The sequence below is a fragment of the Aspergillus japonicus genome, assembly GCF_003184785.1.
Source record: "Aspergillus japonicus CBS 114.51 unplaced genomic scaffold BO86scaffold_5, whole genome shotgun sequence".
NCBI lineage: Eukaryota > Fungi > Ascomycota > Eurotiomycetes > Eurotiales > Aspergillaceae > Aspergillus > Aspergillus japonicus.
Genome location: NW_020291642.1, coordinates 567,786 through 583,012, shown reverse-complemented (window position 1 = coordinate 583,012; position 15,227 = coordinate 567,786). Strand labels below are relative to the sequence as shown.

The 15,227-nt window shown below is 54.4% G+C and overlaps 7 protein-coding genes across 7 annotated transcripts; 3 read left to right on the top strand and 4 right to left on the bottom strand.

The window, feature by feature from the left end:
• Nucleotides 1–185: 185 nt before the first annotated feature.
• Nucleotides 186–2,205, top strand: BO86DRAFT_303840 (zf-CSL-domain-containing protein; the record flags this gene model as incomplete). Its single annotated transcript, XM_025667593.1, has 5 exons — nt 186–329; nt 402–500; nt 599–1,176; nt 1,274–1,541; nt 1,897–2,205. The coding sequence occupies 5 exons, from the start codon at nt 186–188 to the stop codon at nt 2,203–2,205; spliced, it is 1,398 nt and encodes a 465-aa protein (XP_025531580.1).
• A 645-nt stretch (nt 2,206–2,850) lies between these two features.
• On the bottom strand, nt 2,851–3,869 carry BO86DRAFT_164100 (frataxin family protein). Its single transcript, XM_025666443.1, has 2 exons — nt 3,375–3,869; nt 2,851–3,291 (listed from the first exon to the last, which is right to left on the bottom strand). Exons 1-2 carry the CDS (start codon nt 3,768–3,770, stop codon nt 3,019–3,021), a joined length of 669 nt encoding a protein of 222 aa, XP_025531579.1. The 5' UTR covers nt 3,771–3,869; the 3' UTR covers nt 2,851–3,018.
• Nucleotides 3,870–4,164: 295 nt separating this feature from the next.
• On the top strand, nt 4,165–5,770 carry BO86DRAFT_164081 (uncharacterized protein). The gene has a single exon (XM_025666442.1). The coding sequence runs from the start codon at nt 4,270–4,272 to the stop codon at nt 5,593–5,595; it is 1,326 nt and encodes a 441-aa protein (XP_025531578.1). The 5' UTR covers nt 4,165–4,269; the 3' UTR covers nt 5,596–5,770.
• Nucleotides 5,633–8,801, bottom strand: BO86DRAFT_385976 (SNARE-binding exocyst subunit SEC6). Its single transcript, XM_025671230.1, has 3 exons — nt 8,740–8,801; nt 5,822–8,665; nt 5,633–5,716 (listed from the first exon to the last, which is right to left on the bottom strand). Exon 2 carries the CDS (start codon nt 8,331–8,333, stop codon nt 6,054–6,056), a length of 2,280 nt encoding a protein of 759 aa, XP_025531577.1. The 5' UTR covers nt 8,334–8,665; nt 8,740–8,801; the 3' UTR covers nt 5,633–5,716; nt 5,822–6,053.
• Nucleotides 8,802–9,290: 489 nt separating this feature from the next.
• BO86DRAFT_304269 (mitochondrial 54S ribosomal protein uL30m) lies at nt 9,291–9,575 on the top strand (the record flags this gene model as incomplete). Its single annotated transcript, XM_025667608.1, has 1 exon — nt 9,291–9,575. The coding sequence occupies one exon, from the start codon at nt 9,291–9,293 to the stop codon at nt 9,573–9,575; it is 285 nt and encodes a 94-aa protein (XP_025531576.1).
• A 615-nt stretch (nt 9,576–10,190) lies between these two features.
• BO86DRAFT_330999 (sphinganine-1-phosphate aldolase DPL1) lies at nt 10,191–12,483 on the bottom strand. The gene is made up of 4 exons (XM_025668734.1): nt 12,276–12,483; nt 11,664–12,141; nt 11,473–11,606; nt 10,191–11,413 (listed from the first exon to the last, which is right to left on the bottom strand). Exons 1-4 carry the CDS (start codon nt 12,368–12,370, stop codon nt 10,402–10,404), a joined length of 1,719 nt encoding a protein of 572 aa, XP_025531575.1. The 5' UTR covers nt 12,371–12,483; the 3' UTR covers nt 10,191–10,401.
• A 265-nt stretch (nt 12,484–12,748) lies between these two features.
• Nucleotides 12,749–14,984, bottom strand: hcsA (homocitrate synthase). The gene is made up of 6 exons (XM_025668733.1): nt 14,903–14,984; nt 14,708–14,833; nt 14,389–14,618; nt 14,241–14,321; nt 14,113–14,180; nt 12,749–14,056 (listed from the first exon to the last, which is right to left on the bottom strand). Exons 2-6 carry the CDS (start codon nt 14,769–14,771, stop codon nt 13,105–13,107), a joined length of 1,395 nt encoding a protein of 464 aa, XP_025531574.1. The 5' UTR covers nt 14,772–14,833; nt 14,903–14,984; the 3' UTR covers nt 12,749–13,104.
• Between the last annotated feature and the right edge of the window lie 243 nt (nt 14,985–15,227).

Sequence of the window (15,227 nt, the reverse complement as noted above, 5' to 3'; positions counted from 1 at the left end):
AACCCTCTAAGTAGCCCGGCCTCTGTGGGGAGCTTCGAAGGAAGGCCTCGTTGCCTAGCAGAGGGCGGTGAGCCGCTCAATGTCGCCGCGGCCCGGGAGATCCAACTACTACTACGGAGTACCCCAACAAGACCGAGCAAAGGAAACATCCTCACAAATCCGCCCCCGCAATCGCTACCCCAACGATGATCCCGCCGTGCGATCCAGTCATTCTTGAGAACAACCCTCAATTCAAACACCTCTATGAACAAGTGACTACAAAGTTTCTCAACCCGGATGGCTCGACGCGCGCCAATGATGCACAGCCGGCAAGAACGGCGCTTTTGGAAGTATGTCAGCATGGTAGTCCGCGATAGCCTTAGCAGCCGTTCCTCTAAATATGGCTTCATGCTGCGAACTAGGAATTGAACGACTGTCGCATCCGCGATGCAAGGAAGAAGATCACAAAGCAGACATTGCGACGACTGGCATTTGACCCCGATAGCGAGCTCCCGGACGAGGTAAGGGAAGCGGAGTGACCCCTAAGCATGCTGCTGCTGCATGTTGCCATTATGCGCCACTGACATGAAACGGTGGATTCTCGTTTATCGAACAAAAGTATCAAGACCCCGCAGCGATCGTATACCTCTACCTCGAATCCCGCCCCGATGCGATCAACCTTCCTGCCGACAACGACGATCAGCCCGACACCGACACCGCCCTTCAACTCCTCACTCCAGACATCGACCTATTCTACTCCAGCCTCCCAGATCTTGCTGAGCCTTTTTCCCGCATGTTGCTGGCCGACCTGAGCGATCTGCGTGCAATCACAGATGCAGGAATAGATCCAGATGAACCCGCCGCCGCCGCCGCTTCACCCGCGGAAGGTCCTCGGACACGCGCCCGCACGCGCCAGACAGCAACTGGCAGCAGAAGAACCGTTGCGCAGCAGATCACACTCTCCTCGCGGCTGGACAAGCGCATCCAGGCCCTGCGCCATAGACAATTGAGCGAATTACCCGCAGCGCGGACCCGCATGGCTGCGACAGCTGCCGAAGTTCTGGCGACGCGAACTGCGGTGTTAGAACGGACGGTGATGCTTCTTGAACGGGCGAAGCATGGGGCATTCGCTCGGGCCACGAAGGCCAAGGCAGAGCATTTGGCCACGGTCGCGCAGGGGCTGGAAGGCAGGCTCAGGTATGTCATTCTGTCTCTCCGATTTCATGGAGGCTGGATTTATGCCTTTGGAGGACATGGAGGCGGTGACTGACTGTAAGTTGTTCTGATTTATCAGTGTTATGAAGCTGGAGATTTCGGCCGCGATCCATACTCCGGAGGTTGTTGCGGCGCTGGGTCGGTATTGGGATCATCTTGAGGATACGCGGGAGCGTCTGGAAGAGAGGCGTGCGGATGCATTGGAGGAATTAAAAGCGTATGGCATTGTGGCAGAGGATGAATCCGATAGAGGGGAGGGTGCGTCTGAAGATTCAATGCGCTCCGAGCCGGAAACCATGGGAGAGGTTTATCGCCGATGCTGGACTTTGATGCGAGAGGTTGAGCGGGTGAGAGGCGAGACACGGCGGATGGCCGAGTTGCGGTAGAGTGATGCTTGATGATTGTTTGACATGATACCCTATTTCACATGACTGCGAATACCACGTATGCTAGTCTCATCTCTTGTCTGCGAAGATATCAAAGGTACCTAGTAGTCTAGTAGTATCCAAGTACAGTGCAGGTGGTGATGGCCGCTGTACTGTACCTGACGATAACCAATCAGCCACCCCGCATTCAATAAATCACCTGACTCGATCCCGCCAAAAGTTTTCCCTTTGCGATAAACCAAAGGGAAAATAACTTTATCAATCTCCAATTTGAACAAGATCACGCCTCCTCCCCCCAGCAGAGAATTTATATCAGTCAATATCAGTCAACCCATTACCCGATCCACTCACAAATCTTCATATCACATCCAAAATGGCTGACGACGCGATCTCCATCTACGACGAAATCGAAATCGAAGACATGACCTTCGACCCCAACCTCCAGATCTACCACTACCCGTGCCCGTGTGGCGATCGGTTCGAGATCGCGATCGACGACCTCCGCGACGGCGAGGAAATCGCCGTCTGTCCTAGTTGCAGTCTGATGATCCGGGTGATTTTCGACGAGGTGAGTTTCTTTTGCCACTACATCCATACGTTATGCGGGCTTGTGGCTAATCTGTGATCCTCTCCTCCATGCAGGCTGATCTCGTGAAGGATGACGATAAGAACGGGTCCGCGGGCGCGGTTGCCGTTCAGGCTTGAAGGGTCCTTAACCTCGTTGTTACCGATCGGCGGAATCAGAGCGCTTTTTTTTCCTCTGGCAGACTGCGATCGATCGAGTTGAGTTGAGTATCACTCACAGGGGGGTGGGCTGCGCGGGATGAATTGGTCTTGCCGATCGCGGGTTCATCAATCATATGCCCAGTGGACTGTTATGCTGGGATGGTTCGTTGTGAGATGGGCGTGCGGTCACGCCCAAACCGAGCGTCATCGGCCGGGCAGGCTTGTACTCGCTCAGCTGTCCTGGAGATGGTTGGGCTGCGATGACTGTGGGCAGTCACGACTGGGTCCATACATATGGCCTGCCCCATCATGGACATCCATCGACGCACAGCGGGTCGCCAATTCTGGTCGCAAACACTGGGTGGCCGGACGTTAGGCTATTCTCTCGTCCCGTGTAAACCTCTCAACCACAAGTTGGTCGCAACAAAGCCAATCAGATGTCATCCACTGGCTTGGAGAGCAAGACTACACAGCCTACAGATGTGCGCAGCAAGCGGACCATCCCAACCAACTCATCTCGAAATCGTATATCAATTGGTCTAGCGGTTACCTGACAGTCGAAATAACGAAAAAAAGCAAAGTCTCCAGAAATTCTCCCTAGCACAGTCAATAATTTACATGACCCCTTTCTTATAGTAAAAACCACCTCGTAAAATCATCTCTTCAATGCAACGAAAATCCCATATATTCCTGACAATGATGCACCGTCCCACTAATCCAACTCACTGTAAATATCCTTCGGCAGGTTCAAGGTCAATTCATGGTTCAACAGATCGGTCAGATTCGTGCCGTCGCGCAGATAGATCCACTGCCCGTTGGCGAACGGCCGAGAGTCCTGCTTCTCATGCATCTGGTCGCCCTCGAGCACCCAGTCGAACCGCTTGGGGCCGGAGATGGGCGAGCTCAGCCAGATTTGCTTGTTGGGGGGCTGCTTGTTGAGCACGTATACCCCTACGCCGGGGACGGTGACGTTCATGACTCCGGCCTGGAATATATTAGCGCCCACACACACGGGCAAGATGTTAGCTTGAATGAAGGTGGGGGGAGAGGGGAAGGGCAAAAACGCACACTATACTCGGCCTCAATCTCTGAGCCCTCCTCCTGACGAGATTCCACCTCCTCGAGAACGGTGTTCAGGTAGTGCTCGGCGTAGTCATGGTACTGCCCATCGGTCAATGGGGACGGCTCCGAGACGTGGGCGGCGGCGCCGGCGACGTTGTGCGATTGCGGGTTCGGGGCCGCGGGGTCGGCGGAGTCGGGGAAGATGCCTTTGCGGGTTGAGGGAGTGGAGTGGAAGCTTCGTTGCGGAAGAAGGAATCGAGATGTGGAAGGGGTCAATTGCGAAGGCAGGGAAGCAACTGCTGCTGTGGCTGTTGCTGCTGGTGCGAGGTGAGCACCGGCGCCGGTGCGGAGAGCTGGACGAGCGACGGCGGCCACGATGGCGCGGGAGGCACGAGAGTACATGATTGATGATAGGTGGTGATTGTCTGGTAGAGAATGCTAGAGGAGAAGCTAAGATAGGTAAGAGAAGAAATGAGCAAGACAGACTGAAGTGAAAGAGCACTATTGCGACTGGAGAAATGGGGGGAAAAGCGGAGATGATTTCATCACAGCATAAGGTAAGCTGCCTCGCACTCTGATTGGATTGCTCTGACGGCAGCCGCTCCGACCACAACCAACTTCCATCTTCTTTCCATTGCCAGGTGGGCTCCAGCACTCCACCTTCTGAGAACCTCGAATTGTCTTGCTCCATCTCTTCTTTCTTTACTTCTCCCTACTTCCTTCGCATTTATGGATGTTGCCTGCTACCACACGCTGTTGAGTCTTCGCGCACACTCTCTTAGTTTCGGATGACAGGTTCCGCCGCATCATGCTGGCCGTGTTGCTCAGCTAACCTTCCTCCAATCTCTCGATCTACAATGTTATTTCGTCAATAGCGATCACCACCGCACACCGATCCTAGATGTCCGCCTCCCGGCCCTCCTTGAGGTATATCACCTCAAAGATAACATTCAATTATTGTCCTGCCCGTCACTACGCGCGCCCTGATTCTAAGGCCGTCATTGTCAGCCAACGGAAACTTAGCTTGAACCAAGCTTACCACAAAAAGCACATATTCGTGATACCTGTGTTTGAAGGCAGCGCTCTCCAGCAATGGGTGACGGCATACCACACATTTGGCAACTATCTACCAGGCGGCGTATTGGGGCGTCGCAATCTCCGCCCGCCCGGCACTCTACATCTGACCGTGGGGATGATGACACTACACACCGAAGCACGCGTTCAAGAGGCCTGTCAATTCCTCGAGACCCTCGATCTTGATGCCATCAGGCGCCTGGCAGATCAAGAGGCCTTCCGACAACTCGCCGGGTATATTCCCGCCGAGCCCTCACAACAAGACAAGTCTTTGGCATTATTCCTCGGGACCCGGCCCCGACCACTCACCGTCTCCTTTGAGAGCCTGGTCGGCTTCCCTTCGCCCAAGGCAGCCCGTCACCTCTGCACGGTTCCTGTCGATCCCACTCTCCGCCTTCACTACTTCTTGATGTATCTCCGCCGGAGCTTCCACCAAGCCGGCTTCCTTTGGGACGATCACAGCGATGAGGACGAGATTTCGGCCTACCGGCTGGAGGACGATCAGCCGCCTCCTACCGAGCAGCCGGGGGACGAGGAGCTGGCTGCGGAGTCAGCCTCGGCGGACGTAGTTGAAATCGGTTCGGAATCATCTTCCGTGACGAAGTCCTCGTCTTCTTCTTCTCATGAAGAATCACTGGAAGACGTTTCCCGGCTTTCCAAACCAAACAACGCGCGACGACTCCCGGCCCCCAAGGACAAGAGAGGATGGAAAGTCCACCAAATACATACCACCTTGGCAAGCACGAGTGTTCGGGTGGGTGATAATATACTGCAACACGCGGTGGACGTCCGCGGTCTCATCGACCATTTTCGGGACTATTATCTCGACGAAGAGAGGACGATGCCGCGCTGCGAGCAAACCATGGACGAGCAGTTCCGGTGGGAAACGGATGTCTTTCATGAGTGTTTGGAAGGAGAAGATGATTACGAGGGTGAGCATGTGGGATCGCCGAAGACCCCCACGGGAAGCGCCCAAGGAACGTCAGGTAGCCCTCCCGCCAAGCCCAATGCATTCGTCTGGGCCAAGAATGTTCGGCTAGAATCACTTCAGCTCAGCCCCGGTGGATATTACCGCCAGTGTGATCAATCCACCCCGGTGGGGAAAGCGCGGAGAATGATGCTCAAGGTTATTGCGCAAAGAAGCTTGCTATGATGATACAAGAGAGAAAGGGGCTGGGAAGGGAAGGATTTTATTGGAAATTGGGGAAGGGGGGGCTTGTTTGGTTCAATATACGTCCGGGTGTTTGTACCCCCTCGTATGTACATTCTAGAGGTTCGTCTGAAAAACATGTCTACTCTATCTACAGCTCTACTTGCCGGCCTTCCTACAACTGAATGCAGAAACAGAATCTGACCAATGCTATTTGTTTGATCTAAGGAAACGCAGCCTACTTTTCCTCTGTATTTATATAAGGCGGTTTGTTTATAAGCAACCAACAATACCCAAAACCCTCTTCTCCGGGCGGGACACCTAAACGCCACGCTGGAAACAGACAACCAGAAATGCCACGGCACCGAACAGGCCAGCCGGTTCCTTTCCTGCCCAAGGCCGGAGAGCAAGTCGACACAGCACACACACACCGAGAGAAAAACAAAAACCTCTGGAAAAAATCACCGGACCTTGCTCATGAGCGTCTCCATGCCCCGTTCGACCGACAGTTCCGCCGCCTTGGCCTTGATGGCGCTGACCATGCTGCGCTCGAAATCGTCGCGGGTGCGCACGACGGCCTCGACCCAGGAGAGCTGCAGGTCCCAGTACTCGGTCTTGAAGCTCTCGTAGACGGCGACGAGGGCGGGGCCCTTGTCGGCCTCGAGCAGGCGGACCAGCCAGTCGACGAGGCGCCACTTCTGCTTGATGGTGCCGGCGAAGGAATCCGGGTATTTCTGGAAGAAGGCGAAGACGGTGAGGACGTCGTCCTTGAACTTGTCGGTGTAGGGGTCGGCGTGGCGGCGGAACTTGACGCCGCGGTTGCGGACGGAGGCGAGGTAGCGGACGAGGAGCTCGTCGGAGAGCTCCTCGACGAGGATGTCGATGAGGGACGGGTGCAGCACCGGGGTGTAGTCGGCCATGTAGTCCTCGAAGGTGGAGGTGATGCGCTTGACGGCGAAGTCGCCGTACCACTTCGGGGTGAAGAAGTCCGGGATGGTGGTGCGGAAGTCGACGGCGAAGACGAGCTCGACGAACTGGTTGAGGCAGTGGGTGCTGAGGTCGACGTAGCCGTCGCGCAGCGCCTCCAGCTCCGGCAGCGCCCGCCCCGCCATGTACTTGGGGTCCACGATCGTCTCGAAGTCTCGCTTGAACCGCGTCAGGTAGCCCAGCTGGCCCGTCTCCTCGTTGTCGTCGATGCACGCGATCTGGTCGTTCGCGATCGCGATCAGCCAGTCCTGCAGCAGCTGCAGCCCGTCGAGCTGGTCCCCGCCGGCTGCCTTGTACTTGGCGCACTCCTCGTCCACGAGCGCCTGCCACGCCGTCTGGCGGCCCTTCAGCACCGCGAACATGGCGTCGATGATCCCCTCCACAACGTCCGTCCGCGACGAGGCCCCCGACGCCATGATCTGCTCGTGCAGCATCCGCCACATGTCGGGGAGCGTCTTGGTCCGGAAGCAGCCCTCCGGGTTGGTGTCCAGCGAGTCCGGGATCCGCTCCACGAGATTCTTCTTCTCAGTTTCGGCGATCCGCTGCGTCCAGTCTTCCACGGCACGGATGATGATGTTCTGCCACTGCCGGATCAGCTCGGGCTCGCGGTCGTCGAGCAGATTAGGTTGGAGGTCGGCCGGTTGCCAGCCCAGCTTGGCCATCTTCTTGTAGTACTTCTCCGTCCAGTGGATGATGGCGAGCAGGTTGTCGGCCGGCAGCTCCGGGTCGTTGATCATCCCGATGAAGAGATCGTGGATCATGCGATGATACATATTCGTGTACGTTTTGTAGATCTTCCACTTCTTCGGCATCAGCGGCTGCATACCTTGCTGAACCGTGTAAAGATCATTGAAGAACCACCGGAAGCTTTTGTCCAGATTGTCGGGGTTGGACAGGAACTCCTCCTTGGCCTCTTCGAACTGGTTCTGGGCGTAGAATTCAATGGCCTTCAGGAACTTCTCCTTGTAGCCCCGCACGGTCTTGGGCCCCACGTTCATCGATTTGAACCGATCGGCCAGGTCCTGGTGGTCCTTCTGCGCCTCTTGCAGCGCCCGAACCCTCTCGTCGTTCTTCTCTTCGTTCATCACCACCACCGCCAGCCGAACGACCATGCCCGGGTTGTCCGACTGCACCAGCGGGATGAGGTTCATGCAGGCGGTGCCCAGATGATCATCGAACCAGTCGATGACAGAATCCAGGCCTTGAAAAAAATCCCCCAGCGTCTGCTCACTGCTCGGGTCCTGCGCCTTGCGGATCTGATCCATCGCCTCGTCCCGGAAGTCGCGCAGCCGGGAGATCTGCATGTGGGCCTTCAACAGATTGGGTTGGTTCTCCAGGTCGTCGTCGTCCTCGCGCAGGAGATCCTCGACCACCGCCAGGTTCTCGCTGAACATCTCCAGCCCTTTCTTCATCATGAGCGTCGCCTCGAAGTTCCGCTGCACCTTGGCCAGCTTGTCGATCTGCGAGAAGTCCTCCACGCTGTTCTGGGACTCGGCGCACAGCTTGTCGATGCCTTGCAGCTCGTCCTTGGTCTTGGTCACCTGCCGCTGGCCCTCGGTGAGCGCATTGATGCTGCGCTGGACGGACTCCAGCTGGTCCCGCAGCCCCTCGCGCAGCTGCGCATCGACGGCGCCTTTCTTCCGCGAGTACTCGGCTTTCAGGGCAACGATCTTGTCCAGGTCCTCCGGGTACCGAAGGATGTCTTCCAGTCGGGGCATGGCCACCGTGCCATTGTTGTCTTCACCCCGCGCCATTTGCGGTCGGAGTTCTGTCGTTTTCAATGAAGGCGATGTGTATTTAGACGCCCGTGTGGAGGTGTACCATCAAAAGGGTCGCGATCCGGGAAGCTGGCTTAAGCTCCGAGAGGTACGGGTGAGTATGCTGCAAGCAGGCTGCGGATTATATCGACGTTGAGTAAGTATTCTGACCAGGTAGCTCTGTGTTATGTGTCGTATCTCATGAACAGGAGCTCAGTGCACCTGCAAGGCTGTATGGGCGTAAGGTGAGATCAGAGCGACAGGCGACTTGTATAGAACGAATGGAGAAACCCCTCTTGACACGCGCAGCGCTTTTTAATATAAGGAATCTATAAAGTCGAATGACGCAAATATCAGTATCAAAACTCGCCCTATCCATTCAAACGGTAGGAATAACACTGACCAATGGCTCATCCTCAAATCTTACCACACAGCTGGAAAATCCCTCTCGATGTTCTTGCAAAGCTGTTCGATAGCACGGAGTAACTACTCCTCCCCCCGTAATTCCCGCCGACCGACCGACGCAAGCCACTCGAACCCCCGGCAGAAAGCCTACCTCACGTGACTCTCCGCCTGGCAGACCGACGGAAGAGCGGGAATTTTGCGGCCGGAGCGATCGCGATGGAGCGCAGCGCAGCAGCAGCAGCAGCAGCAACAATAGCAACAATATTTCTTCCAGACACGCGGTAATCGGCTACTCTTGAGCAATTGAGGGAGATCACGCAAAATCCAATCCAATCTCCGGAACATTAGCGTACCGAGTCAAATCGAACAATCTCCCTCGCCCGCGTCCCTCGAAACCATCTCTCCCTCAAAAATTCGATAGCAACCCAACAAACCTCCGCAACCCCGAGAAAACAATCTACCTCTGATAGCCCCCTCTCTCTCGAGCTATACACCACAGCACAACCACAAAGAACCACCCAAAAACCCGCACAACCACCGTCATCCACAATGAGCTACTTCCGCATCACCCTCGTCCGCTCGGCCATCGGTCTCCCCCGCCGCACCACCGACGTCCTCAAGGCCCTCGGCCTCAAGAAACGCATGGCCACCGTCTTCCACGCCGTCTCGCCCTCCGTCGCCGGTCAGATCATGAAGGTCAAGGAGCTGGTCGAGGTCCAGGAGGTCGACCAGCGGTTAACGAAGCAGGAAGTGCGCCTGGAGCGCAAGCCCGACCCGGGCTACTACATCGAGAAGTACTCCGGGCGGGAATACAAGGAGAACAGAACCGCATGAAATAACCGGCAAGGATTGACTTTTGTCCTGTCCTGTCCTGTTCCTGTTGCCTTTCTTTTTGTTGTGTCCTAGCCCATTGTTCTGCTGCTTGCTTCTCGGTTTTGCGCATTTTGTTTTTTTCATTCTGTCCAATCTACGCTTTACGTGTGCTTGACCCAGCCTCCACAAATCCTTTTCTTCTCTTCTCCCGTTCAAGGGCTGTCCTTCTGAGGGGAGAAGGGATTGTTCGGATTTCTGGATATACGATTTTGATGGTCGAATCGGGGAAGGGGATGGGATATAACAATCGCATATTCCAGCAATGACTTGCATCGGTGACTGACTCCTTGCACCTCTGGTCGGGCTTATTATGCGTCGGATTGGAGGTTTCTTCGGGGAGAGCTTTGGTGGGATGCACTCTTCCAAGGCTGAGGAGAATGCCAGACCCTGCTGGGTCCCTCTTTGCATGAGGCGGTCGTTTTTGGTTTGGGCCCACTCCACCGGCCAAACTGTCTGTGGCTTTACTAGGTCGATTTTCTGCATCGTATATCGGCCCAGTCATTTGTACTATAGTATTCCTTTTGCTGCCATGTTCTACAGAATGGCTCTGTTCATGTGAATCAAAACATGCCTGATACCAATGCTGCGTGGATTTTTCATGATAACAATAATACTCAATTGTGGAAAGAATAGAAATCGTGCAAACGCCGCTCATGACACCGAGAAACCGCAAATCAACTATTTGCACCAGGAAACGACCCCATTTCAAAGAGTTCGTGCGCGAGCAGCCTCTCGCTTTCCCAAGACTATATAGACAATGCCAATTTTCTTAGGTCACAAAACCTGTCTATGCTTTATACAGAGTGTCGAGGAACCCCTCGGCCAGGCGGCTGACGATGCTTTTGTCCGGCATGCTACCCGCCACACCATAGAGAGCTGCGGTGTCTCCACGTTTGACAATATACGACTTGCCCTGGCGCTTTCTCTCTTCGGCCTTCTCCAACTCCTTTTCCAGAACCTCGACCAAATCATTGGTAAGCGCATCCACTGCTGAGGCTGTGGGAACTGTGAAAGCCACGTGGATAGCAGGGGGCGTCTGAAGAGCGTTCAGGTGCCAGCCCTTTGCGGATAAATCATCAGCAATATCGTAGATATCAACGGCATCATTCTTGCTTTCGAAGGCGACGACGCTGACCATGGGCTTTCCGACAATCTCCAGGTTCTTCGACAAGATCGAGTGCTCCTTGATTGACGACTCAAATTTCTTCGCTGCGCTCACGATTTCGTGACAACTCTTGATGTAACCAGATTCACCCACATTCATCAGACTAGCCCAGCAGCCTGCGATCAGCGCACCCGGACGCGAGCCGGCGATGGATGGAGATGCATAAACGCCCCCAGACCAGTCAGGGTAGATGAAGTACTGATAGCTGCGGTATACCTTGTTGCGGTACAGAAGCACAGAGTTGCCCTTGGGCGCGAAGCCATATTTGTGGGTGTCCACGCTAATGCTGGTCACACCGGGTAGACGGAAATCAAAGCCGCCCTCTTCCTCATAAGGAGAGGCGAAGCCCGCTTTCTTGAGAAACGCGATAACAAAGGAGCCCAGACAACAGTCGACATGTAGGGGGATTTTATACGAGGTCGCCAGTCGAGACAGAGCTGGAATATCATCAACGATACCATGAGGGAAATTCGGCGCAGATCCGACAATGAGAACAGTGTTGGAGTTGATCAACCGCCGGACGGATGGAATATGAACCTTATAGTCCGGGGCCGGGCAAGCAACGCGGTGGAGCTTAATCTTGAAGTAGTTGCAAGCCTTGATAAAGGCAGCGTGGGCGGTGTCGGGAATAATCCTTCAGAAGGTATCAGCAAATTGATGGGTGCACATGATTTGCGAAGCATCTCTACTCACATCTCGGGCTCGGTGACACCCCGTTCGGTATATGCTTTCTGTCGTGCAGCAAGGCAAGCCATGATGATAGATTCTGTTCCGCCGCTGGTCGTGACACCCGCGCCATCAGAGGGGGCATTGAACAGCTCGAGGACCTGGGTGACATGCGTGAGCTGACAATTCCATGATGTTCAAAGGAGAGGGATAAGTACCATAGCGACAACTTCAGCTTCCATCTTCCGGACACCAGGGAACACATCTGGGTGAATGGGATTCGCGACACCGAACTGGCCGAAGGCTTCCGCTTGTAGCTTCAGGAGATCCTGGCCACCATGATACACGGCACCGCTGACGCGACCATCCTCCCAGCGTGTATGTTCCATATTCGCCAAGTTGCCTAACTCGGCGCGAATCTGCTCAGCCGACCATCCTTCCTTGGGTAGAGTCAGATACCTGGTAACACCAGGACCACTGGCGATGAGTTTCGACTCTAAGCCCTCGATCGCTGTGGACACTTGCTTGTCAACCTGGCCCTTAACGCCGGGGAATCGCAAGAACGCAGAGTAGCAGAAGAGCCGAATGGCGGAGTAGACATTGCGGATGCTGCCGAAGAGGCCGTAGCCGCGCAGTGAATGATATGCCTTGCGGACGTAGCGGAGAATGAATAAAATGAAAACAATATTCCGAATACTACGACGCGAAGGAAAGAGTTGTTAGTGAGACCGGAACCAAGGACAAACTTGATAGTCGCCCCATGGGCTAGGGACTGTCCGCGCTGCCACGCGGGGAAAGGCAATGCGGTGCAGATGATCTCATGAACTTACACATCCAGTTGCAGAGCTGCGAGTTGCGAGTTGGGAGCCCTGCTGTAGCCAAGCAGTTTGTTCTGCAAGGCAACAGGAAGAACAGACGATGCCATTATGTATGAATGAATGGACAGTCGATAAGAAGAAGATGGGGGTGGAGAGCCGATTGAGGACGACCTCCGAAAGGATGACGAAAGTGAACTGGGGAGAGAGGAAAGGGCCGCGGGCGGTTACTGCAGTGTATAGGTACTGTCACTGTCACTGTCACTACACAACTAGTTCGGTCGGGATATGGAAATGGAAACCGGCGGCTATAGACCGCCCCTCGGAAGGCTGCCTCGGCTTCAACGTTTTCCACATGCCACATGCCACACTCCGCATACGGAAACCACTACTTTATTCCAAGCCCCTCCTGCAAAAGTGCAACTACTGTCAGACCAAAGAATAAACATCGAATATTGCCCGAGAAATCTACACCAAGCACTCAGTATCTTGTATGAAATGCAGTTTAAATATCGATATCTGCGTATGTACACGGTCCAAAAACCAAAGGACCCAAAATCTCTTCCCCAACACCGAATCTCCTTCTTTTTGAGTCAGGGACAAGGAAGACTTTTTAAAACCCCCGTAGAAATAACAACCAGATCAAGATCCTTGACACATAAACGTAGAAATCATGAGGATGAAAGTAAAATGGAAACATCTTCCCGCAGGAAAGAGACCCACCCGCTGCAAGCATGAACAGGAACAGAAAAGGAAAACCTCTAAAAACGCGACCCTCTAATCCCATTGATGTGACTCAATGGCGGCACTTGCAAATTGAACGAAAGGCAGTCAAGCCACGGACTTAAGCAGTGATTTGCTCAGCAATCTCCTTCTCCTTGGCAGCGAATTGAGCCTGCTCGTCGGCCGTAAGGTCAAGGAGGGGCTTGTTCTCGCCCGACTTGATGTTGCGGTAGTAGGCGCGGATAATGCTGTCGGCATCGTCAACAGCAATGGGACGAATATCAGCAAGGGCCTTGATCTTGGCAGTGCACTCCTTGTACTGAGCATCCGTCATCGTGATGTTAAGCTGCTGGGCACGCGACTTGATGGCGTTCCAGCCAGTCAGACGGGAGGCAAAGTGGACATATCTGCTCATGCCGAAATCGGCAGGGTTGATGATCTCGTAGGTGCTAGGGTTGTTCAGGATGGCCTTGGCGTGAATACCGGCCTTGTGGGTGAAAGCGCAGAATCCAGTGATGTAGTTGTTGAAGGGAATGTTGACTTCAACGGCCTCGGCGACGAGGTCCTCGACTTCCTTGAGCTTCTCAAGCTTGTACTTGCTCTTGACGTACTCGGGGTCGGCAACCATCATGCGGGCCATGAGACCACCAAGAGGGGTGATACCATTGCGCTCACCGATACCGAGAACGGAGGTATCGATGTGAGTAGCACCAGCCTCCAGGGCACAGTAGGCGTTGGCAATGGCGCAACCGGTGTCGTTGTGGAAGTGGGTCTCAATATCGCAACCCACGACACCTCTCAACACACGGACGAGCTCGTAAACCTGACGAGGGGAGGCGCATCCGACGGTATCGGCGATACCGACACGGTGGACACCAACCTTGTCGACGGCGGAGTAGATGGACAAGAGGTCGACCAGGTCGGAACGGAAGGAGTCCTCACTGGAGAAACGGATCTCAATACCCTTGGACTTAACGAACTCGATAACTTCGATGGCGGTGTTCTTGATGTAGGTCATGTCCTTGCCGTGAGAGTGCTCACGGAGGTAGGAGGAGGTTCCAATTACGACATCGCTATCGACTTGTTAGGAGTTACTCGCGCAAGCAAAAGCCTTGAAAAAAAAACTTACACTCCATCAACACCGGTCTCAACGGCAACTCTAGCATCGTCCATGTGGCAACGGATGTGAGTGAGAATCTAGGTTTCATTAGGTCTGAACGAAAACGGCTGAATCTGTGGGCGGCGTAGCTAACATACCTTAGCCTTCAGGCCAAGCTTGCAGATGGCCTCACAGTCCTTTCTCGACTGCTCGGAAGCGCAGGGGCTGGTGAGCTCGATCTATGAGAAGTGGTCAGTGCACAAGCTCCACGACGGCTCGACCTTCTCCACCACCAGGATGACTCACGTAGTCAACACCAAAGTCGTCCAAAGCCTTGGCGATCTCGATCTTCTTCTCGGTATCGAAGAAAGCGTTGGCGAATTGCTCTCCCTCACGAAGAGTACTCTCAATGATCTTGAAGCGGGAGACATTGCTCAAGAAGTCGGTAACACCGACGTTGTGGCCATAAGGGTTGCGGGAAGCAGAGGGGTGGGGGTTCTGGCGAGTCTCGATGCCGGTGAAACCGGGGTGTTCACCTTGATGATGTGTTAGTTCGAACTTCCACAGTCGATGAAAGAGAGAGAGAGAGAGAGAGAGAGAGAGAGTTAATGCGATTCGAACCTACCATTGGCATTTGGGGCAGCGCCGTTGGCCTGCCCATTGGGCTCGTGGTCTGCACCAGGGCACATTGTGAAAAAGGATACGGCGGGGTAAGTTTAGTGGGTAGGTTGTAGTATATAATAGCGAAAAGCTGCGAATGGTAAAAGCAAAGTCAGACGACGACAAACGTTGAATATGAGATCAATGGGAATATACTGACAGTAAAGGTTCAGGTCAAGGTGGGATGGGTTTAAATGGCAAAGAGATCTAGTAGGAGAAGAGAATCAAAGAAAGAGTCATAGGCTACAAGTTGGTTTAAAAAAGCGGGCGGTCTGGTCGCAGGCAAAGTATGACTCTTTCTTGTCGGGCGGAACCCCCCCCCCTCTCTCTTCCCCCCTTGCTACTGCGGCAATGATGAAAAATTTACTCGCACTAGGAACTAAGTACGCCGCAGACCTTTGGTGACCATTTCTTTGCCATCTCCTTCCTGGCTGGTTGTGGAGAACCCTGACCCCGGCTGGCCGTTCACAGCGCCTCCGACCACC

Coding starts and splice junctions, on each gene's coding strand:
- BO86DRAFT_164100 (XM_025666443.1), bottom strand. CDS start 3,770: ATGTACTCTCGTGCCTCCCGCGCCATCGTGGCCGCCGTCGCTCGTCCA. Junction 3,292..3,374: donor AGATTGAGGCCGAGTATAGT/GTGCGTTTTTGC, acceptor AATATATTCCAG/GCCGGAGTCATGAACGTCAC.
- BO86DRAFT_164081 (XM_025666442.1), top strand. CDS start 4,270: ATGTCCGCCTCCCGGCCCTCCTTGAGGTATATCACCTCAAAGATAACA.
- BO86DRAFT_385976 (XM_025671230.1), bottom strand. CDS start 8,333: ATGGCGCGGGGTGAAGACAACAATGGCACGGTGGCCATGCCCCGACTG.
- BO86DRAFT_330999 (XM_025668734.1), bottom strand. CDS start 12,370: ATGGCATCGTCTGTTCTTCCTGTTGCCTTGCAGAACAAACTGCTTGGC. Junction 12,142..12,275: donor GCAGCTCTGCAACTGGATGT/GTAAGTTCATGA, acceptor TTCGCGTCGTAG/TATTCGGAATATTGTTTTCA. Junction 11,414..11,472: donor GGTGTCACCGAGCCCGAGAT/GTGAGTAGAGAT, acceptor TACCTTCTGAAG/GATTATTCCCGACACCGCCC.
- hcsA (XM_025668733.1), bottom strand. CDS start 14,771: ATGTGCCCTGGTGCAGACCACGAGCCCAATGGGCAGGCCAACGGCGCT. Junction 14,322..14,388: donor ACGACTTTGGTGTTGACTAC/GTGAGTCATCCT, acceptor CACTTCTCATAG/ATCGAGCTCACCAGCCCCTG. Junction 14,181..14,240: donor AGCTTGGCCTGAAGGCTAAG/GTATGTTAGCTA, acceptor AATGAAACCTAG/ATTCTCACTCACATCCGTTG.